At 50.6% G+C, this 23,235-nt stretch overlaps 1 protein-coding gene across 6 annotated transcripts in view; it reads left to right on the forward strand.

Annotated features, from left to right (window-relative positions):
- LOC144721724 (uncharacterized) overlaps window positions 1-23,235 on the forward strand; it is a 26,576-nt gene continuing 3,341 nt past the window's right edge. The window contains exons 1-17 of one of the 6 annotated variants that reach the window (XM_078599596.1): window positions 1-109; window positions 1,524-1,617; window positions 2,248-2,476; window positions 3,020-3,176; window positions 4,072-4,207; window positions 4,407-5,964; window positions 6,718-6,874; window positions 7,589-9,229; window positions 9,550-9,683; window positions 11,985-13,425; window positions 15,036-15,164; window positions 15,449-16,548; window positions 17,852-17,969; window positions 19,649-19,885; window positions 20,758-21,047; window positions 21,182-21,383; window positions 22,771-22,834. In XM_078599596.1, the coding sequence (XP_078455722.1) occupies window positions 2,261-2,476; window positions 3,020-3,176; window positions 4,072-4,207; window positions 4,407-5,964; window positions 6,718-6,874; window positions 7,589-9,229; window positions 9,550-9,683; window positions 11,985-13,425; window positions 15,036-15,164; window positions 15,449-16,548; window positions 17,852-17,969; window positions 19,649-19,885; window positions 20,758-21,047; window positions 21,182-21,383; window positions 22,771-22,834 (7,580 nt within the window). In that variant the 5' untranslated portion in view covers window positions 1-109; window positions 1,524-1,617; window positions 2,248-2,260. The remainder of the gene's footprint in view (window positions 110-1,523; window positions 1,618-2,247; window positions 2,477-3,019; window positions 3,177-4,071; window positions 4,208-4,406; window positions 5,965-6,717; window positions 6,875-7,588; window positions 9,230-9,549; window positions 9,684-11,984; window positions 13,426-15,035; window positions 15,165-15,448; window positions 16,549-17,851; window positions 17,970-19,648; window positions 19,886-20,757; window positions 21,048-21,181; window positions 21,384-22,770; window positions 22,835-23,235) is intronic. The other 5 variants (XM_078599594.1, XM_078599600.1, XM_078599598.1 and 2 more) reach the window with 5 other exon arrangements.

The raw sequence follows: 23,235 nt of genomic DNA on the forward strand, positions 1-23,235 counted from the left end.
GAGAGCCGTTGCTGCTATGCGCGTTCCGGGGCCCCAGGGCATCACGAGCTGCGCTTAACGACGACCCCGCGACAATTCTCCCCTCATCATCATCATCGTCGTCAGCGATGTGAATATTTGTTGTTGTTATTATTGTTCTTGTCCGCTGTCGCTGCAATGCCGGTGCCCGTGTTGTGCTGCACGCAGCTGCGGTGAAGCAGACCGCGAGTAGCGAATCTCGCGTTTCCACCCGAGTGCAAGAACACGGCTAAACGCATTATTATGTATTATTATTCATTGTTGTTGTTGTTACTGCTGCTACTACTACAGCACGTATCTGTTGTTCACTGCTGCAGCATCGACGTGCAATGCTACATTACCACGCGTCAGTATTGCGACGACGTAACACGAAATCGATTACAGCGGCAATCGCGTTGCCGTTCCACCAACGTCATCCAACATGAACCCAATTGCTTAATCACCTCCACACACACATATATACACAGTATATTAACATCGCGTATAAAGCTGCAAATCCACAATACAGGCGTTCTTATTGTTGGGTAGTACAACACACCGGTGTTCTGTACTTTTCTCCAAAGATCTGGCTGCCGCCTGAGTGAGCTCGTTGTAATTACTGGCGAAACGTCGGACTCGGATTGTACTGTATTTTGTTGTCGATTTGCTCTCCAACACACCGGTGTTGTGTACTTGTCGCGAATTTACACGTTTTGTTTACGTGACAAACCTTACTAATATCGGCCATGTCGGGTGGTGGCGGAATTTAACGACACAACATTTGTATTTACGCGATCTAACCCCAACACAAACCCTGTGTTATGGATGATACTTAGCCTACTAAGTGTTAAACCACCTTGCCATACCAGAGTAGAAGACTACAGACAGCTCCTGCTTCGCGTACGGATAGTTTGGGTATCGTAACGCAGCACGATATTATTATAATGCATTGGTTCAATATCTCCACTATTTTTGAAATATTTTTTAGTGAATTATTCCTTGCTTCTGCCTGCGATCGAATCGGGTCGAGACGCTGGCCCCGTCTCGCAAGCTAAGCAAGGGGTTGAGCCTGGATGAGATGCTTGGATGGGTAAACACTGCGTAACAGCTGCTATAGGCTGCTGCGGGGCAGCAGAGGGCAGAGCAACAAGGCGCACTTGTTGTACTGGACTTCTATGCTCCCACGCCTACGGTTCCCCACATTGACCACCTTGGTGAAGTATGGTCAAATAACCAACACGACCGGCATCGTGTGGGAAGGGCCCTCATCTAGCAGTAGACATATACATCACTTCGTAGTTACGGAACTTTATTGCATTCTGTAATATTGGCACCACATTTAAGGCATATTCGTTGCCTCTCCTGCAGTATATTAATAATGGTATTTCCCCCTCTAACATACGTTAGCGGTAACAACAACAAAAACTGGTAGAAGAACTTAACGTTTCAGGTGATTTAACAGAGTTCACTGGCAAGGGTCGTCTGTGATGGACATGGTGTGTGTGTGTCCTGCGCTCTTCTGGCAGGCAGCAAGAGCAGCAGCAGAAGGAGAAATCCCTGCAACTGTCACCGGCTCCAAGGGCTCTTGAGCCGTGACAACACACGGGGTAGGGTGGCTGGGTGAGCCCCGTGAATTATTGACGAGTGCCTCTCATTCATCATCAGCTGTGCAAAAGGCGGAGATTTATTTCCTTCTTGGCACGAGGACGTCGCTAGATTGCTGAATACGCGGAGGAGGAAAGGCGCTGGCACTTGAGAATGAGTGGACGCCAGTAGGCGGGACAGCAAGTAGGATTGTGAACTTATCTGTGCCCCAAAACTTGTGTGGATTTTCCCTGCAAGGTTTTTTTTAAATAGAAATTTTATTTCTGTTCCCGTAGTTCCCAATGGTGAATGACTGGAGTCTTATTACTCGTGTTATTCCCTGACGCCCCAGTCTGAATCCCATTCGGCTCGGCTCTCTGTGCCACGCTTTAAGTCCAGGCTCAAGACTTTGTCTTTTTCTACGACTGACGACTACTTCTCTATAATATAAATACCGTTCACGTTTAGATGCTATTTATATCCGAATTGTATGTACAGATTCAGAATTAAAATATATTATTGATACTGTAGGAATTCGGTGAGCTGCAAAGCTCTTTTTCACAGATGTCCAGTATGGGTGGGTCAGCAAATTTAAATGGCTGTACTGTATGTTAACATTGATGCGCTAGAGCTTGCCGTTACGGCTTGTGTTCTTCTCCTGCTTAGAGCCCCACGAGCCATGGCGAGTGGGTTGGAAGTGCCTGGCCATTTGTACGGGGGGGAAGCGGAGGAGGATGAAGAGAAGAAGGAGGGGTCGGACAGGCAGGACGCTGTGGGAAGGACTCGCCCCAGCCCAAGGGGTGGCAGCGAACAAACGAGCAGCACCAGCGACACCTTCGCGTCGAACACCAGTGGCCTGTCCCTGGGCGAGACCATTGCACGCAGCGCCTGCCAGGTAACCGGTGCTGACGATGTGAGTCGTGCGGTCTGCCCGGCATGTGCGTTTGTGGTAGAAAGATGTCCTTTGTCACAGCTCGGACATGCTGTTGATGAATTAAGGCGAAATGCGTTTGGTCAGCGGCCTCGTTATTTTGCTTTTTATCTTCTGTCATCAGAAGCAGCAGCAACAGCATTTACGATACACATTTCATCTGACAATTCAATGTTTTATGTTTAAAACACATTTTTTAAATGCATAGGTTTTACAATTGTCAGTTCAAGGCGTGTCATTGCTTGAATGAACGCCGATTAGCACTTATCTTCATTGGCCGTCTAAGCGATTTTACATTCCTGTGGTGGGTGCCAGTTTCTAATGAATGAAAAGGTTGCATAATTGATCACTGTTAGGGAGTTGATGGTTTGAGTCGATCTCTGTGATAGAAAACGCAACATTCTCATTGCGAGTCAGACGCTCTAATGATGCCAGCCAGCCAGATGAAATGTAATGAGTTGTACGCGTATGTCTCTGTGTGTGTTTGTGTCCATGCATCTGCACCAGCGCTCTGATGTTTGGTTCCCACTGGAGATGGAAGCCGACACGAGCAACGGAGAGGAGAAGACTGTTGCAGAGAGAGACAGCTTCTTGACCAGTGGCCAAGCTGTGGCCATGAGCCAGGGCTCCTGGCCTGCTCATCCAGTGAGCAGTGCTCAACTCGGTGAGACTGAGGCAGGGGGAGTCTGTTATCCAGGGCCAGTGCAGGACTCCTGTGAACACCACCAGTCCCTTATGCAATTGTGATCACATTTTGTAAATTTCCAGCGGAGACCGTGCACACTCTTAATAAGCACTCACAAGTTAAAGTGTCCCCATGCTTTAGCCGTTGCTCGTCTCTTTTGGCATTCCTGAACCATTGGTGGAATCTGCACATTCCCATGGCAGTAACCAGTTGCACTATATTACTACCACTGTTGTTGACTTCCCACAAAGTGATGCGTTATTATTGCATGAGGGAGGATGGGCCAAGCCCACTCCAAACCATTGTGAGCCATGTGCTTTTTTCCTGTATCACCCTAGCATATTGGAGACAGCCCCTGTCATGGGATGTGAACTGCCACCCTTGGATCAAGGGCACCAATGCACAACTCGAATAACGCAATTATCCTAAATATGGCCACATTTTGAATACACTGTCAGTACACTCCTCATTCAGTGGTCTTGCAGAAGATGCATTTTATTCTCAGTGGCTCTTGCCCGGTCATACATAACCTGGTTTCATCTTCTTGGTTCTTTCGGTAAAGTCACGTAGAAGGGAATTAATAAAATAATAATACAACATAATAAAATACAATTCTCACGACGTTTCGGCTACAAAGCAAGCAGCCGTTCTCAGGTGAAGAACAGGTCTGTCGGAAAGACAGTGTCTGCATGAACACCACCAAGCTTGGCAGCGTATATTTAAGCGGTGTTAGAGGAGGAAGGGCGCCTTGACAAAGGAATGTATTATTTTATTATTTCCTTTCTACGTGACTTTACCGAAAGAACCAAGAAGATGAATCCCTGCAGTCACGAAAGCTCTTAAATGGAAACATAACCTGGTTTGTTACTTGCAGAGGAGCAGGACAGTCTTCTGTCGCCAGTGCTGCCTCTGCTGGTGACGGCGCTGGATGGGGACGGTGCTGTCGGTTCCGCCCTGGTGCAGCGCTCGGTGCAGCAGCGGCATTCCGAGTTGGAGTTTACTTGCCTGCGGTAATCATCCCTCGTCCTCATACAACCCGCACACAGAGATCACTCTTGTTCTAATAGACTGTCATGGCAGTAGTTGTTAAGCATGCATTAAGGCTGGCATGATGCATACGCACACACACAGACACACATTTACATCATTTCACATCATACAGGACTAGTAATGCAGGTTGTACTTGATTCTCATCTTGTTCTCTTGCAGGGAGAGCATTGCAAGCACAGACTTCACTTTCGAAGGCTACTCAACCAATCGTGAAGTGGAGAAAATGTCACTGAGCGATTCCCCGAGCGTGGAGGCAGTCAAAGAGTTGCGTTTCCCGGAGAGTGCCAGACTCACCACGTCCCGGCACCCGTCAGCTGTATCGCAGTGTCGCCCATCTGCCCATGAGCTCCAAGCTAGCTGGAGTGCGTACGGTGAAGCAGACAGCTCGGTCTTCTGTTCCCTAACACAGCACGCCATCTCACCTGGCACTGACAGTACGGAGTGGAGCCCCAGAGGTCACCTCTCAGAGCATACCAAGCTGCCAGGGTCGTGCTCCAGCATGCACGCCGAGTTATCCCTGTCCCAACACCCCATTGCGGGCACGAGTTTCGATGACCGCCAGCCGGAGGAGGACACAGAGCGTCTCCCTGGGCTGCCAGAGGAGCCATCTCAGGAGAGCGAGTGGCGGGAGGAAGAGTCGCCGTCATCGTCGCGTGGCATTGCGGGTCCGTCACGAGCTCCGATGGACGATAAACCCAGCAGCTCGGCATCCGAAGAGTCACGCGGTGGCGTTCAAAATCAAGCGGGCATGCAGAGGGAGCGGTACTTGCAGGCAACAAGGTTTGCGTACCTGGGTCAGGAAGAACCTCCAGCTGATGACGCCTTACTTGCACTATCCTGTGTTGGCGCTGAACTGTCAAAAGCTGGAGTGGATGACACTGGCTGCCGGTTTTCCAGCACCCAGGTCGGATCCACCAGCGAAGCCGGATCTCTCACGCGGAACGTCATCGGGGGTAACGCAGACAGCGATACGGACTCCCCCAGTTTAATAGGCACCATGGATCCGGTGTTGCTGACTGAGGAAGACGAAAGGCAGATATCTGCCATAAAACATCTCGTCTTGCGAGGTGCGAGCATGCCGGTGCAGGGCTATGTTCCCGAGGGAAACAGTGAGTCATTCCCACAGGTGAACTCATCCGATTGTGACACCAACAGGCACTGGGGCCAGATTTACGATCGTAGCGATGTCATGAAACACAGTCCAAGAGATGGCTCACGCGCCAGCTTGCGCTATAAGACGATGGCTTTAGCTGCCAGCTTTTCGAGGACCACCTGTGTCACCGACTCTTGGTTGGAGGGGTCGTTGCTGATCGCCAGCGGTGACCCCAACGAGAGCCGCCGTGAAGAGCGCTCGGAGCGAAGTGTGCCGAGCGGGGCCGAACCTGATGACGCAAACATCGACGGTGCAGATGCGGAAGCCGTCGAGGCCTCTGGCAACAGTCGCTCGTCCCCACTGGCACGCGGCTACTTCTCCCAGGCCCTGTCGACTGTGGGGGCTTTCTCATTGGGCCAGCTCGGTGACATCTCTGCGGAGCAGGATGTGGATGCTTTGGTCTCCGCGCGTTCCTGCGGTCCTAGCCAGACTGGGAATCAAACCCCGGCTCTGTCAACGGCACGATCGCAAGCCAGCCTCGAGGTGGACAACTACACGCCACCGTGGACCAGCACTGGCTACGGCACGGGCAACCAGGAGTTCGACATAGAGCAGCGCATCCCTGTACGGGTTTCGCTCACACACCAATACTCACTGAATTACTCACCACTCACTTGCTCACTCAATCGTTTATGAATCACAGGTTTAGTAAACACCCTCAATTACTACTTACCTACTCTCTCCCTAGCTCACTTACTCATCAAAACAAATGCATATTTATGATTTTAGCATTCTTTGTAAATTCATAACACTCGACAAGCTAAAGCAAGACATTCTTGATTTGCAGCTTTCGTGACTGCAGGAATCCATACTCTTTGGTTCTTTCGATAAAGTCGCGTAGGTAGAATAAATAATAGATCACGACGTTTCGATCACAACACAAGCGACCGTCTTCAGGTGAGAGAGGGAAAGCTACTGTCAGTAGCGATCGAAACGTCGTGATCTATTATTTTTTCTACCTACGTGACTTTACCGAAAGAACCAAAGAGTAAAGTAAGACATATTTGTCAAACTTATGCCGTTTTAGATATTCATTTAGAACGCTCGAGGGAAACAGAACGAAACCAAGTGCAACATCTTGAGAGTTATAAGAGGAGTGAGACAAATGTTTCTAGCCGGACTATGAGTCTGCTTTGTGTGGCATTTGGAGTCAGCATATAATGCACAGCATCGGTACAGGACACACAACTTTGGTATTAAATGTCCTCCCTAAAGTTCGGACAGAATGCAATCCGTGCTAACAAACTCGACATCCATACACGAGTTTGTGTTTTCATTGTTGGGCTATCGGCGCCCACCCCTGCCACCGTGTCTCAGGTTTACTTACGGAACCTGGGCATCGAGCAGCCGCCGTCCATGACGGGAATGCCAGACGGCCGGGGCCCTCTGTGTGAGCGTGACTACTCCCCCTCGGAGCTCACCACCGTCAAGGATTTTGGGCTCAGCTCGGCATCTGACGGCGCGGCGTCTAACGGTACGCGGCGCGGTCCCATCATGGCAGGGGGAAGCGGTGTGGCGCGTGGATACGATTTGCGCTGGGGCCCTGGTGCTGCCGACTAGAGGAGGAATGGAACGCCCTGCCACGGTCACCTTTGACACTGCCTTAAAATGCAAAAAACATCGACTTTAAAATAGACAAAGCAATTGAATGGCTAAATCACTTGGAACTCAATCTCTCAGTTGCTCTTCCTATGGCCATACAAAACAAAAGAAAATAGGAAAGAATATAATTAGTAAGCCAAAGGTATTGGGAAATTGCCTTTTTAAAATAAAATGGCTAATATGTAGACTTATGTTTGGTGAGATAATTTTACCCCTTGTAATATACAGTGTCTATACTTGGCGGTGTGGTGCGCACCGTATGTAGCCAACCGTGCTATTTGGAGGTGCGGGGTATCATCGGCAAATTGCAAGTTGAAACCTCCATGAGATGTCAGCTCAGCGTAATTGTCCCTCTATTCTCAATACAATTGCTATCACTTTAGGGGAAGTCAGCATTGCTTGTCCTGACTTAGCAGATACTCCTCATAGAAATGAGTATCTACTGCTCACTTAGGAACGCAAAGAGAGATGAGAGCCACCCCAAGGTTGTCTTAGCAGGGAGATTACTTGATTTTCTTGACAGCGTCAACCGATATAGCCACTGAAATAGAAAAACAAATCCTGTTGCGTGTTGTTGTTTTTACAGGTGCTGATGGGTCACTGGGCAGAGGCTCTGGCTACAGCCTACGCTCAGAACTTGGCCAAAGCACTTCCCTCGTCTTGGATTCCGACTCCTCCCTCCGCTTGTCGTCCTCTCTCACAAGGTCTCAGGCCAGAGCCACCAATGAAGACTCTGAAGCAGCTCCTGGGGAGTCACCGGAAGGGTCTGGAAAGAGTCGCTCCTATCTCCTGTTACTGGATGACGTAGCTAAGGGACACTCGCAGCAAGAGGTCGAGCAGTCCGTGAGAGTGAGGCCTCCTGCGTGTTCTGAACGTGAAGCGGACACTGTGCTGAGCATGGAGGATCTGGACAACCGAAGGGGCGACCTAAGCAGTACGCCTTCGAGGCTACAGGACCGTGTGTGTGAATTTGGGAGCATTGGCCTCGCTGGTTACTCTGGCCCAGCCAAGAGTTCAGAATTTGAAAAGCCCTCCTACCGTGCTCACGTTGGATATTTTTCTGAAGACAAGGGCAGTGATGCTCAGGGGGAAACCTGGCCTGGCAGCCAGTCCACGGAGCCGGCGGAGAGCCAAGTGAGTGATTCGATGATTGGAACGAAGACTGTGCTGGGAATTCAGAAACTGTTACGGGACGCGGGGACTTATGATCACAGCACCTTCGATGCTTCGTGTGAAAGCAACGAACAAGACATTCTAAAATCACTGCGCACAGATGGCAGGACAGGGCCAAGCAACAGCCATGAGCTTCAGCCCGAGGTTGACCGTGCAGTAATTTTAGATGGAAAAGCTGAGTTTGACAAAACCAGCACATTTACTGGTAAGATTCCCCCGACGGAGCAACATTATCAATCGTCTTACTTTCCACTTGGCCAGGATGATCGTGGCAGCGTAGAGCATCCCAGACCGGGTGTAGCAAAGGGGGCAGCTAAAGCTCGCGACGTGTCAAGTCCATTCGTACAGCCCAAATTAGATCTTCATTCTGCTGGGAAGAGTGAGCAGGACGTTGAGCGTCAAACCATACCAGGCTCGGCCAGACACGAGCCCGAAGGCTGCAGTGGAGCCACCACCGGCATCACCCCTCGGCCGCAGAGGGCACCGTCGAATCCCTCGCACGATGACAAGAGCAGCTCGTCTGGCAGGTCCTCCCGCGCTGACGTGGAACCACAGGCGCGGCCTCTGCAGAGCGGGACGGACGCCCCGAGGTCCGGCTACGGCAACGAGGGCGGGGACGATGACGACGTGATGGCGAGGGTGCGCGCAATCCTGCGGGGCGCGGCGGAGCATGCCGATCCACAGGAAGACTCGGACGGGAGCGTTGACGCCGGCCCTACTGAGAGGCGCAGGCAAGGTGCGGGCGGCCTGCCGAGGAGTGCAAGTCCCTCAGTGGGAACGGCACCGCCACCGTCACAGATTCATGAGCACACCGGCCTGCCTTCGCGTCAGGGCAGGGCTACTGGAGGGGATATGAGTGTAGGCTTCGGGCAGCCACTACCACCATCACAGATCCATGCAGACATCGCGCCAGGGAGGCTCCGGAGTGAGGCTGACGCAGTGAGCATGGAGTCAGTGGTGCAGAGACTGGCAGTGCTTTTGAGCGACAACTCACCTGACAATTTGTCCGAGGGCATCTACAGGAGCCCGGATGAGGAGGAGCAAAGAGCAAGAGGTGTTCATTTTGGTTTCTTGACATTTCACTAACGTCAATACCTATTTCATGTAACAAAATTTTTTTATGTGTGTTTATACAAATACCAGCAATTTATAAGGTACGTGGTACATGAAAATTACTCAATTGGGATTCCACATACTAACATCTCCCCCTAACTGAAACTACTTCAGACTATGAAACATGGCACCTTCGTGATAGCCTTGCTCTATAAGAATGATGTGAATCCCAAATGTACGAAGTTATTTGTTATAATTTATAAGTTTATGCTTCTGCATTTGTGGCTAATCCACACCCCCCCAAACCCCCTTGCACCTCAGAGCTGCCGACGAAGTTGAAGCTGGAGAGAGACGGTGCCGACCCCGCCTGGAGGAGCTCGCATGGAGAGCCCTCGTCCATGCAGAGAGGGGACCTGAGGTCCCCCTTCACGACGGGACACGGCCAGCACGAGCAGGTGTGCCGCGGTTATCATGTGCACTGTTAGACAGGTTCACTTGTGTTGGAGAATACTTCAATAAGACCGGTTGGTTTAGTGCTGAACTATTGCAAGGTTGCGAGTAGAAATCCAGATTAGGGGTCAACCCAGGTCATTATTTACCCTGCGTTGTTGGGGTTTTTAGTACCACATTGTGGGAGGTCAATGATGGTTGTCCTGTTGGCTTCTTCCATAGGAATGTGGAATATTCATGACTGGCTTTGGGCTGTCAGTGGCGCACTCCTCAAATGAGCAGTGCGTCACTTGGGCTTGATTAGCCAATTTCCTTCAGTATTTGTACTTAAGTATTGGTAATATTTATTATTGAAAGTTAGAACTAATCCAATAGACTGCATTAAAGTAGAATCTGAGCGGGGATAATGAGGTTTGGTTAATGGAGTCAGTCGTCATGAAGAGCTGGATGTTGGCATGAAAGTGATTTTCAACATCTGGAGCGCTGTGTTTCCCCATGGTGATGTGAAGTCATGGATTGATTAACAAAACTGGCTGAAAGATTGAAAGTTAGAACAAGCACTTAAACCATTGATAAGCGTAACTGCCTGATAGCATCGCAATAGGTGCACTGAGCTGTTTAACATGCAACCGTTTCCAACCTCCAACGTGCAACATAGCTTTCATGCGATGCAAAGTTAAAGTCTATTTAACATTTATAGCCCTGCCCCATGTTTCGCTGATGACGTTCTTGTATTGCACAACCCGTAGTCATTTAGTGCTTTGTCTAATAAGTAATTCCGCAATAGCGCTGAAGAATGCTCTGTGTGTCTGCCACTGTCACGCCAGCCTTGACATTGTGTTTTTTTGACTGCAATGCCAGCTACTGTTTGCTTTGTGAGAGTTGTACAGCCATTCCTAACACTTGGTACCTTTACATAGCGAGTTCATGTAGGGAGTAATTTGGTGGTAGAGTGGGTTGGGGACTCGGGTCTGTGTGATGCTTTTTTTCCTAAAATACTAAATCCTTGAGGTTTCAAATGTCCCTTATGGTTTTGTGGCACTTATGGTTTTGTGTGGCGATCCTTCTGCTGAAAAGTATTTTCTGCTTTGTGGGGAATTGCAATACTTGGTGCAAAAGGGAAACACTGAACACATTAATTCCTGATTTGTTTAGGAATAGGATCCTGCAGGAATGTATGAATAGAAAATAAATTGAGAGGTATGTATGTTGAACTTCTTTGCACACCGTACGTAGCCACTCGTTCTTATTGGAGGTGCGAGCAATGGTAGGTAAATCATTGCAGGCAATTTAGAAATAACTAATGTGATGCTCATAAAGGAAATAATGAATTGTCAGACTTTGGACATTGGCTCAACTATTGCCAACAATTGTGCAGGTTGAGGCGTTGAAAATGTAAGGAGTTTTGTTCACTGTGACTTCAAATAGCTAAACCTCATTTTCAAATTTGTCATAGGTTCGGAGCTGCTAAAGAGCGCTCAAAATCTCATAATGTTTGTACAAAATATTCCTTTACGCTGTGTACTAAAAGGAATTGTGCTTCACGCTTGTCACTTTGATGCATATTTCGGATATTTTCATATCAAGCATCTTTACATGTTTGACTCTTTGGTTTTGTGCCTGCAGGGTGAAACTAGAATATTAATAAACAATAGAAATCGCTTTTTTTAAACAACCTCACATCGCTTAAGTGGCGCGGCGTGCGTGCGTGCACTTCTCTTTAATTGTTAAACGTAAAATGTGTTTTTGAACTCGTCAACGGCGTCCGTCGACAAACGGCGTTGTTTGACGTTGGTGTTTGCACATAGAAACATGCTTTGGTTGTTAGCAACACCTGTCACTCGCGTATCTGGACAGCCCCCTATCAGCAACGGTCTCTCTTGGCTCCGTGCAGGTATTCCTAACTCACATTCGTATGTATCGGTGATCCGAAAGTATATGTATCGCTGCAAATACCGGGAGTACGCTTGCGCAGGTTTGGACATGAATGTACCCTTCATCTGGCGTGCATTTTTAAAAAGCTGCGCAAGTTCCCTAAAGTAAAACTGGTTTTATATCTCTATAACTGGTTTTATATCTCTAAAACTGTTTTTTACAGCAGAGAGTTTTCACGTAAAAAAAGTACAGGCTCGGTGCTGTATGAAGCTCGTGTCTATTTGATGTGCTCTCCGTTCGACAGTCTGATTACATTTTTCATGTGTTCACAAAACAAAAGGCAGAAGGTGCAACACAAATTTCACTGACTTATATATTCAGAGTGTTCTCACAGTCTCACTCAAGGCGTTTTTCTGCTTCGTGTTTTACAGAGTGAGACAGACTCGGAGTCAGAGAGCGTTACCCTCACCCGGGTTTCTCACATCCTGTCCGAGGCGTCCGGATCCCAGCGCTTGGCGTCTCTGGATCTCAGCGTTATTGAGCCGGAACCGCTGAACGTCTTGCAGCGAGCCCGCCTCCGCATCGCGAGCCAGCTCCAGCGTCTGTCAGACGAGCCTTTCGACTCGAGTGTGGGGTTGGCGAGAGTTGCACCCGGGCAGCAGCAGCAGCCGACCCTGCCAGACCCTCCCCGCCAACCCTTGCCTGGAGAGCAGCTTCCTTCCCAGCAATGGTCTCAGTCGAGGGTCTCTGATCGCACGGGCCTGAGGGGTGGCATATCTGGAGAGCAGCCTCTCCTCGAGGAACAGAGCCCATCCAAGCTGCCTGAGAAGAGCGCTGCAGGACGCCGGGCAGACCAGAGCCGTCGGGGCAGTTGCAGGCTCCCGGATCGGCTGCCTGAAGATCGGAGCAGGGCCTCGGAGAGGTCCGTCGGGTTGACGGATGGGGACCGAAGTGCTTCGTACGAGGACTGGGTGACGGACCGCCGCTTCAGGGCTGCCACGCTGGGCAGCGTGCCCGACCTTCACCGTGGAACCAATGAGATTTCGGATTCGGGACATTCGAATGACAAGGTGTTTAGAGCGGAGCTAATAGACGTGATGGGAATGGCTGGCGAGAAGACACCACCTGAAGGGCATGAATATAGGAGGCCCATCTCATCCATCACCTTCACATCTCGGAAGCGTGGAGATTCGTCGCCTTCCACCCGCAGTCCGTCTCCGTCTACGGTGATCGCTGCCCAGACGCAGGTCTCCGCGGTGCCTTCAGAAAACCAGCCGTCGTCACGGGCATCACTCGTTCACACCCCCGTGCATTATGAACAACCGGCAGGGTTGCAAGCGGAGCCCGGAGTTGAATATTTGATGGTTGCCAATACTGCCCCATCGAAAGATTTGCAAATTCCTGTTCCACTGAGTGGTGAGGACAAGCCGGGTTATTCAGACCATGGCCCCTCTCGCTTATCTGCCCGCTCAGCCCTCACTCACATGCACATTAAACTGTCGCCAGCCAAGGCTGGGCACTCATTGCCACCCACATCGACACCATCGTCTTCTCTTCCGGCTTCCTCCACCGCCATTGTCACCGGCAACAACAACGACAATGGCAGTGATAGTCATCTCAGTGGAGTGATAGCGCAAGGTGCACGGGGGCGTGCGAGTCCGTCAGGGTTCCGAGGCTCCGAGGCTCAAACACTCCAATTGAGGGCGACTGCAGGGCAGGAAGACACTCGTTCCCATCAGCACGCCTGCCCGGCAGTGCAGCCCTTCTACAGCACTCACGAAGGCTCGCATCCCCCGGTGACGCACGGACAAGGCAATCCCCTCAGCTTTTCCTTCACCTTCGTGTCTTCAGCATCTGCACAGGGCACGGCCGGTAAAGTAGCACACTGTGATCTTAAGAGCACATGTGAGTCGACTTCCTGTGATTGAGCAATTCTTGTATTTACTTGAGAGCAGTGCTGTCTTAGCTCGTTTGAACGAACTGATTTTTTGACCAGGTGCAGTGGCACATCACTGTAGTCCAGTGACATTGGAGGCCGGGTCAGTGGATTCTGCTCAAATGAGAGCTTGAATGTGCGTGAGACAATCGGTGACAGGACAGTTAGATGTCTGTAGGAGTGAGTACTGCTCAATATGAAGTTAGATTTTTTGCGCTCTGTGTGGATTTTCTTATTTTACCTGATGAATTCTGAAATGAGAATAAGAATTTACCCAACATCACAAGGAGAAAATCTACCGAGAAAGCCTCGAGGCTCATTCCGATGTTCCTGGCCAAATATTTAGGAATTCTTCGACTCACAATGTCTTTCACGTTGCAGAAAGGCACTTTTTTTCTCATGATTAAGAGGAGCATGTTTTTTTGTTGTTGCTTTATCTTATGCAATATACGTACGTGTTGCAGTCATCAAGGCAGCCGTTTACCGTCCATTAGGCAGTAATCGTACAGCGCGTCCCAAGAACAAGGCCACTTGAACGTGGAAATTCGATGGATTAACGAGCCGCGAAGCCCACTCGTCACCACCGCCGCTCGCGCCCCGCCGGTGCTCTATCTCGGCGATCGCTCGTCGCGTTATGGCCACTCGACTGCCACAAATGCCACTTAGCCGAAATGGAGTTTTGAGGAACGCTGCCTTACGCAAGGTGAATTTTGCAAAAGCAGCTTATCCATAATGTTGCCGTGGTGGCTTTTTTTTTTCTTTGTGAAGAGCACCTTGGATTATTTGACAACTGTGTACACACAGCTTTTGTATGGGTGATAATGCTTGTTTCTGTTTTTATAGAAACACAACTGCCACTGTTTATTTTCATGTATACATTGATAAAAATGACCGGTGGTTTGTTAAGTATTCGCCTAAGAGTTTGTGTTATGTTTATAAACCTGGGTGGCACCGTAGTTAAAGTGCCAAACTCATACCTGTTCCTTTCTGGCCCCCACCATAGGAATGTGGAGTTCAAACCCTGGTCAAGCCATCAATAGATGTATGGGTTTGCGTAGTGGTTAGTTTACAACATGATCATTTTTACGACCTGGGTTCGATTTCTGGGTACAACAGATCAATGGCAGGTAGTTTATTAAACTATACTATGCTCTCCTTACATCAATTCAGTCTTACAGGATTACCTGATGGAACGTGTTAACATCTACACTTCTGAGACATAGGTAGCCAGGAGTAATGCCAGTCATACCGACCCCTCATGTTTTTCTCGCTCATAGCGTATACCAACATGATCATTCCTTTAGGCTAAGCAATCTGTCTTTTAAACCATAATGCTGATGAGCCTGCTTATTCTTTGTGGCCACGAGGCGCCACGTTACCTGGCGCAAGCATTTGGAGATGTCGCCACCATTCGGTGACAAATGTGTTTTTTTAGCTGCATGTATGGATGTATGTTGAACTTCTTCCGCACCGTACGTAGCCAACAGCGTTAATCGGAGGTGCTCTTTGCGTGTGTTCATGCTTACAACCACATGTTGTCCTGCAGACCAGCCGCTGGTGTGCCCGTACCGGCCAGCCGGAAGCTCGGAGCTTTTCTACATCCCGGCTGTTGTTGGCAACACTGGGAAGAGTTCACCATGCAGCTCGCACAGCACGGCAGAGAGCTCGCACCCCGGTAGGACTGTGAGCACCCACGGACCTCGTCTTCATCAACGGGGAACACTCGCAATCGAAACATTGTAATTTAAAATCCTGTTGGGAGGTAGACCAGACCAAGCTGATATTTACCACTGGGGCCAATACAATGAGTGCAACTTGTTGAGAAGTAGTAAGTGGGCATTCTGTGGTTATACCATCTTAAATTTTTATCGCTGACTCAGAGATTTGAGGCATTTCTCTGTGTTTGTGCATATGTTTTGGTATATCCGCGCTTGCTTGTGACTTGACTTGTCATTACAGGATCAAACAACGCGCTGCCGCCCACGTTTCCAGCGGGGGTGCTGGGCAGCCGGGACAGGCACATGGAGCTGAGGCAGGTTGCCGGAGTCCCGAGTTCCACCTCAGCCGGTCCTTCCCACGTTTCCTGGCAACCCCCAGCCCAGGGAGGTTCTGTGAGCCGGACCACTGCACCGCACAATATCCGCTACCAGCCCGAGTTGAATGGTTGGACGTTCGTCGGCTCGGCTGAGCGGGGCCCGCCCATCGCCATACACCACCTTGACGGGGCGCAGCGTGCGCGTAGCGCGTGGGTGGACTCTGGCTTGACCCCTGATGCCGGGTCGGCGTGGAGTGGCAGGGAGAGATCTCGGTCCGCGGCACCCACCGTCAGTCCCGTCGCCTACGAGCGCACGGGACGGGCTGACCAGCGGGGCTGGCAGGAGAGCTCGGGCAAGGTCACAGAACCGCACGCGCAGCGCCGTCAGCACCGGTCGACGGGCGTCGAATCCACCTCGCCCGGTGCAAGCGGAGGCACGAGAGGGACGACCGAGCCGAGCCTGGACGAGCTCTGGGGCAGGTTCACCATTCGGCAGGAACAGCTGCGCGCCCTCGACGGCGCCGACGAGGGAGCGCTGCTACGAAAACTTGAGGAACTGGCGCGTCATCTCCGGCGCTCGCAATCGGTTGGCGAAGGTTCCCGGTTGACGCCGACGGGGGGAATGTGGGCTGGTATGGATACGGTCTCCTCCACTCAACGCTCGATCAGGTTGGACGAAACTGGTGACCGTCGCCAGAGGTCTTTAGATTTGGAAGACACTTGGAGCGGCGATAGCCGCGGTGGTGGCGGCCGGATGACGCCGCCGGCATCCTCGCTGGCCGCATCCTCCATCTCCACAGACCCGGACGGGCGCCACGACGATGCGAGCAGCGTGGCGGAGACCGCGTCAACCATCGACACGGCGCGGCTGGTGCGGGCGTTCGGGCCCGGGAGGGTGCGTCTGTCGTCGCCAGCACTGCGGTCCCTGCATGATGCCGTGCACCGACAGAGAGAGGGACCAGGGACGGTCGTGGAGGTGGCGACGCGGGGTCGGCGGAGCGGCGCGGCAGAGCGTGGCTCAAGGGTAACTTGGAGCCTGTAGGCCGTGTTGGGGCCTCGTTCTTTAGCCTTCACTTGCAGTGTAGCAGCATCGGCATGTTTGTAGGGATCGATGCAATTGCTACCCCGGCGATTCTATTGTCATTTGTGTTCACCGTTCGATTCACGATTCCATTATTGTTTTGTTTGTCCAGTTTCATTGATATTGTCTCCCTCAAATCTTCTATTGTTCTTTCTCGTTCATTACGATGGCCTACATATACATTAGCATATACCATGTATAAATTACAAATAATTATTTGTACGTTGCATGCTTTGATGCAAGGATTGGGAGAATTTTATTGTGTCTTGATGTGTATTAATGTATTACACGTTTCTAAATAGTTTGCTTTAATTAAACACTGCTCCCTATATTTAGATGTCAATATACAGCAGGTAAAATTTCTACCTTTCCCTGCAAGCTTAAATGTCCAACTTTGTTGCAACAAAAATATACACCGTCAAGGGGAGAGGTAGAGAAATCTGACTTGCATGCACCCCCGGTGGATGCAGCCACAGTTGCAGCTCAGACTTTCACCTGGTCAGCCAGCTGTGTAGGAAGGAAGCAAATAGCCCCTGCCAGAGGCTGCTAACAGGCGATTGAACAAGAAGTCAATGCGGTTCCATGAGGGGGTAGCTGTGCTGGCTCGCAGGCCTACTTGGCAGTCATTACTGTTTCACTGGGGAACTATTGCAGACATCTTGAGTGGACGGGTCGGCCTTCAGGCAGACCTATGGACATCTACGAAAAAAAGCTTCGTAGGTCGTCGGATTCCTCCTCCAGGATAAATACAGATCCTGAATCTGGATGTTGCACTTGGAGCGATGTTTGTAGCTGACAAGAGGCCTCCACCAATTCACTCCGGTGGAAATATTTATTCCACTGTTAATGAGCAGTAAACGTGCCCTGTGGCAACCTAAGCCGAGGTTTTCAACGTAAATGTGCAACCGAGACGAAATAATACAATTGAGACCAATCGTTTCTTGGATTGAGTCACGACTCAAGAATCGTGACAAATCATCGGATGGCATGGGGGTAGAATGAATTATCATATGCTTCGTCCTATTGTGAAAATAAAAAATGGTTACTTTTAGCTATTTTTTGACCATGAATAGAGCTTATTTGAATTGTGTAAATTTTGCATCTTTAAATCTTATAGAGCAATGGGTGTCTCTCTTTATGTAACGCTGCTGGAGCCCTGATTCCCACTCTCCTGAAACGAAGCCCTCGAGCGTAACGGGCCTTTTACATTTTGTCTTGCATGGCTCCCTGCGTGTCTGGTGTTCAGGCGCACGCACTGTCATCATCCGGCGCTGCCACAGACAGCCCCTTGGAGAGCAGCCATGCTGCACCGCCACCTCCAGCCAAGAGCCGCGGCAGACAGCGCAGCAAGGGGGTACAGGCAGGTGTGTGTCCCGAAAGCAACACGCGGCCAAAGAAATAATAAATAATCCTGTTGATACGTACACATGGCGTGCGCCCTGGACAGTCCAACGTGAAGATAGAGCTTCATTCTGGAGAGAAAACAGACTTGACTGTTGTGGTCAAGTATACTGCTGTGGCACAGTCTAGTACGTCACTGCACTGACATATTAAAATATACAGGGAGGAACAATGTTCTACATTGCCCACCAGGGATTATTTAGCTGTCTGTCTGACTGTCTGTCTGTCGTGCATAAATAAATATATAATACACACAGCTCTTTGATTGGTGGAGACCTTACAAACAGCTCTTTGATTGGTGGAGACCTACTGCTGGGTACGGAGAGGGGAGGTGCCTAAGGGAGGAGGGTCAGGGGAGGGGCCTAATGAAGGGGGGAGTCAGGACAGGGGCCTGAGGGGGGGATCAGAGGAGGGGCCTAAGGGAGGGGGGGTCAGGGGAGGGGCCTAAGGATATGGGGGGTGGTCAGGGGAGGGGCCTAAGGGAAGGGGGGTCAGGGGAGGGGCCTGAGGATATGGGGGGGGTGGCCAGGGGAGGGGCCTAAGGGAGGGGGGGGGTAAGGGGAGGTGCTTAAGCAAGGGGGAGGGGCCGATAGTTAAGGGGGCTGGCTACCTGGCTGTCTGCCTGGCTACCTCAAGTCAAGTTATCTTGTACACAGGTAGGAACAACAGGTTCCACACTGCCCACCAGGGATTATTTGTCTGTCTGCCGTGCACGAATGCGCTGTCCAACCAAGTTCCTACCTGCTCACTCCGAAGGAACGTGTTTTGGAAGTGACATCGCAGTGTCGTCAAAATAATGACAACGTTGTGCTGGAATGTAACTTTAAAGTCTTCTTATCCACCAAATAAACCACATAAGTGCCAACAGATTTAACACATTGTATCATATTGGATACGGCACTTGTAGACATCAGTTAGCACGAGTCCGAATGTACGCTATCCAAATGCAATGTGTTTATAGTGTCCTAATTATGCTCATGGAACAGATCAAAATAATGCTTGTAGTGATTTTTCTTTCATAATGGAAAGTTGTCCTAAAGAAGATCAGTATTACCTGCCTGTGACATGGATGAAAAACATTTACAAAGACTATGGTTTAAGAGGTGGAGAGTACACAAAAATGGAGAGATGCATGCTGGGAATGACTGAGAGACAGAAAGAGGAACACGTGGTTCAGAGAACAAACACAAATTATAGCCACTATATTGTCTGTTCAGAAAACTGGGAGAGGTGGCTCAGAGGACTGAGTGCTGAGCTGGCACCACTGAAAGCGTTCAATCGAATCCAGACCGCCACCTTTAATTAAACCTGTTTGTCAAGAAACAGTAACTCAACACATTCGTCAATAACATGTCCTTAAAACAATGAACGCAGATGGACGAGACCAGTGATAGAATGACAGTCAAAGCAGGGAACTGGCCTGAGAGGACTACCAGCGTGGACACGGGGCGATGAGATCAGCTCGTGCACCAAAGAAGCGAGATTAATTTGCTACAATTTAGGGCTACGAGGGATGGCAACAACTTCAGGAGAGCTTCATCCAGCGGTGGATCTAAATGGCTGCCGCTAATGATGCTGAGGAACAGAACTCATATGGTGCTGTCGCCTTTCTGCTGTCCCCTACGCACACACTCGTGTGCAGGAGACTTGGAGCTGGTGCCCGGAGCGAAGGGGCGCACGCGGGACGTGGGCGTCACCTTCCCATCCCCGGCTCTGGTTGCCGCCGCTGCTACCGCAGCCCCCCCCCCCAGGGAGCCCAGACGCGGTTCCCCCGTGCGAGCGAGCGACAAAGACGGCGCTGCCACGGTGCCGGCGGCGCAGCAGAACCGGCACGACAAGCAGAGCCGCGCCCCCCGCAGACGCCAGCGCCCGATCCGCAGTGAGACGATCGCTCCTCTCCACCGTCTATTCCACACTCCATTTGTGTAATTGAGTGCTGATTTATGGTGTCGTTGCCACATCGCTTCGTGAATTTCTCATCCTAGAGAAGTGGCCCAGTTGCCCAGAGGACTTGCTCTGTGTCAGACCACTGAACCAGCAATGCTGAGATCCGGGGTTTGAATCCAGGCAAACCCTGAGCTTCTCAAGTGTAGTGAATTGACAATTGACGGTGCAATTAAATATCAAATTTGTCTTTCACTTAATTCCGCATATAATCGGAGATGTGAGAAGGTATATTGCTTCTAGCATGGCTAAGAAGCAATTTTCTTGGAAGTAGATCTGTGATCTCACTTTTAAGAGACCTATCTCAATACGCTGGGTGATGCACTCTTGGACATTTATTCTTCGCATGGCATGGTGCCAATAAACCCAGTTATAATACACTTGGGGAAAATGCCAATACAATCTGTGTCTTTAAGTTTTAAGTCCTAGGTAGTACCAACCTGATCAAATCACATATTCCCCAAATACAATAACAAGGCACCACTTGTTAGACATGGTGGAACACCAAGCACCACCACAATGGGCATTTAATAGAATCGTGTGTTGTGTTGCAGCAGCACTGCGCTTAGTGCTTTATAGACAATAGACAGACAGTGGCGTGAAGTTCTGTTATATCGCAGTAACATTGTGACAGATGCTTCACGGATACATAAAATGTTCTCGTGTCATGGTACTTCTCTACTAGGCATTGAAACATCCGGTTGCATTGTGTCAAAGCCACACTGCACTCGGAATTCGTCACATTGCATCACAAGAGCACTACACCGGTTGCTGTATAGGGGCCCGTTCTTCTGTTTTATGTCGCAGAGCCCGTGAGCTGGTTCGTGCCGCTGGACAGACGTGTGGACCAGGACTCGGATGTCTCTCGACAAGGGGCGAAGGAGAACGTGTCCGGGCACGCACGCGACCAATACGAGAGGAGCAGCGCATGGCATGGCCCTGGCTGGGACGGCCCAGAGCAGAGTGGCGGTGGCACCGCCGTTGGTGTCGGCGGTGCGTTGAGGTCCCGGCCTCCACTCCGCGAGATGCAGCAGCACGACCTGGAGGAGGAGCTGGCAGGAGGGACGCTGCGTTCCCTTGAGCGCCTCACCCTGCAGGTGAACTCCCTTGGCACCATCGAGGTTGTGTTTTGAGATGTTACTCTAGACTCACAGCACCGGTAGACAACAATTCACCCTCTGAGCGAATTATTACCAGTGTTGATGAATGTCTTGTGTGTGGCCACCCACAGGAGGCCCTCCACATGAACCGGCCGGCGTTTGTGTACCGCTCTCGCGAGCGCATCAAGCGTCTGCAGTTCATGGCGGAGGAGCGTCGCGTGCAGGGCGTGTGGCAGGAGGAGAGGGAGCGCCTGTTCGGCTGGGGGACGCGGGGACGTCGGCGACGGCACGGCCAGGGGCAGTCGAGCTCTGCCCGAACCCACCCCATCTTCGGTACCGTGCGCTGCTGCACCCACCCTCACTGCTGCCTCTCTTACAGCTTCATCGTTGCCAGGGATGAGAGGCCTTGCCTTTGCCAAGTGCAGTAAGTACAGTGTTAGTGGCACATTCTGAGCTAACTGAACTCCTGCAGTCAGTAGAAAGACGCAGCAGCATCACACCATGTGGCAGGGAATGTCTCTCGAAGGTGATACCATGGAACAGCTCCTGGGATTGCTTGGATAGACCTCTGCTGTTCAGCCCTCGAATGCTGCTCCGTTGTCTGTATAGAGTCGATGTCTAAAAGTGATACATTTAAGTCCTCAGAGCTAATCTGGGTTTCATGAAAAAAATACTTGACATCATTATTTATAGGCAATAAGTTGTTACCAGGCTGAGACCATCATCACGCACTAATTGAACCTGGCTTATCTTTCTGGTTTGAACATTGTAAGCAACTTGGCCACCGGTATTTTGGACTTTTTTTCCAGTGAATCTACAGCTGACATATCAGTCATTGCAATGTGTTTACTCTAACCGAACGGTTGCCGCTGAACACTAATGTACATCAGCTGGCACGATGGAACTACATGTGTAACAGGTTCCGGAGACACTTGTAGAGGTAACTTCTTTATTACAATCCAACAGCACTCCAACAGTCCAACAGTCCTGATACTCTGTAACAACTCCCAGGTACACAGCCTAGATACACTACTCTGGCTACGCTCTGGAACTCGCCCTCACAAGGTCGTAGAGTCGGGAGTTCCAGAGTCCCACCACTGGCTCTCACAGCGTCCCAGGGTCCTCAGATGGCTGGTCTTGGGTCTTGAGCTACGACTGGCCCTGATCGTCCAGGGAGCTCCCCTTTTATGCCTAGTCCCCAACGAGGGGTGGGGCCGTGTGCGCCCCCAGATATCCCACAGAGCACACACAGCCCCCCCCGTTGGTGGCGCCAAGCGGCTTAAGCGCCTGGGCCACCCGCGAACCCAACGCCTGGCGCCAAGAGGCTTAAGCGTCTGACCCGCCTGGGAACCCAACGCCTGGCGCCAAGAGGCTTAAGCGCCTGGCCCGCCTGGGAACCCAACGCCTGGCGCCAAGAGGCTTAAGCGTCTGACCCGCCTGGGAACCCAGCGCCTGGCGCCAAGAGGCTTAAGCGTCTGACCCGCCTGGGAACCCAACACCTGGCGCCAAGAGGCTTAAGCGCCTGGCCCGCCTGGGAACCCAACGCCTGGCGCCAAGAGGCTTAAGCGCCTGGCCCGCCCAGGGTCCCAGAGCCCCCAGCAGCCCCTCCCTTCTTATGTCACTACACATGCATCTTTTGCAGATTTTGAAGATAGGTTTTCCTTTTTGTTATTGGCATTTGTTATTGTGTGTGAACCTATGGGCATGTTCATCCCTGCAGATAATCTCTTTTTGGCAAGGAAGAGAGTGGTTCCCAAGAAGGAGGCATTTGTGCGTTCAAAATCGTAAGTGCCAAGCCATGGCGTCTCTTTGCTGACAGGTCTTTATTTTATATCTAAAAGTGCATCTTGTCTATATGTGTGTGTGTTTAGTTTGGATCATGGTAACAGTGTTCACTGCATTACACTGGGATGCTGATGTTGGAGGTTCCATTACTGGTCATTGTGGCAACGTGGGTCCTGTGAGATTTTCAGTTCACCAGGATTGTTTCAAGCAAGCCTGACTGCTGATGAGGTCCAGAGTTTGCTTGTTTTGAATCAACATCATCAACCACGATGATTATATACGGTGTAATGTTTCTAGTATGTCACCATTATCGGCCACGATCTGTCAAATGCTTAATGAAGGTCCCCCCAAGCTGCACCACCGTCTCCCATGAGTCTGCAATGTACTGACCACACCCCAC

This window comes from Lampetra planeri, chromosome 12 (genome assembly GCF_965212315.1).
Source record: "Lampetra planeri chromosome 12, kcLamPlan1.2.h2, whole genome shotgun sequence".
Lineage (NCBI taxonomy): Eukaryota > Metazoa > Chordata > Hyperoartia > Petromyzontiformes > Petromyzontidae > Lampetra > Lampetra planeri.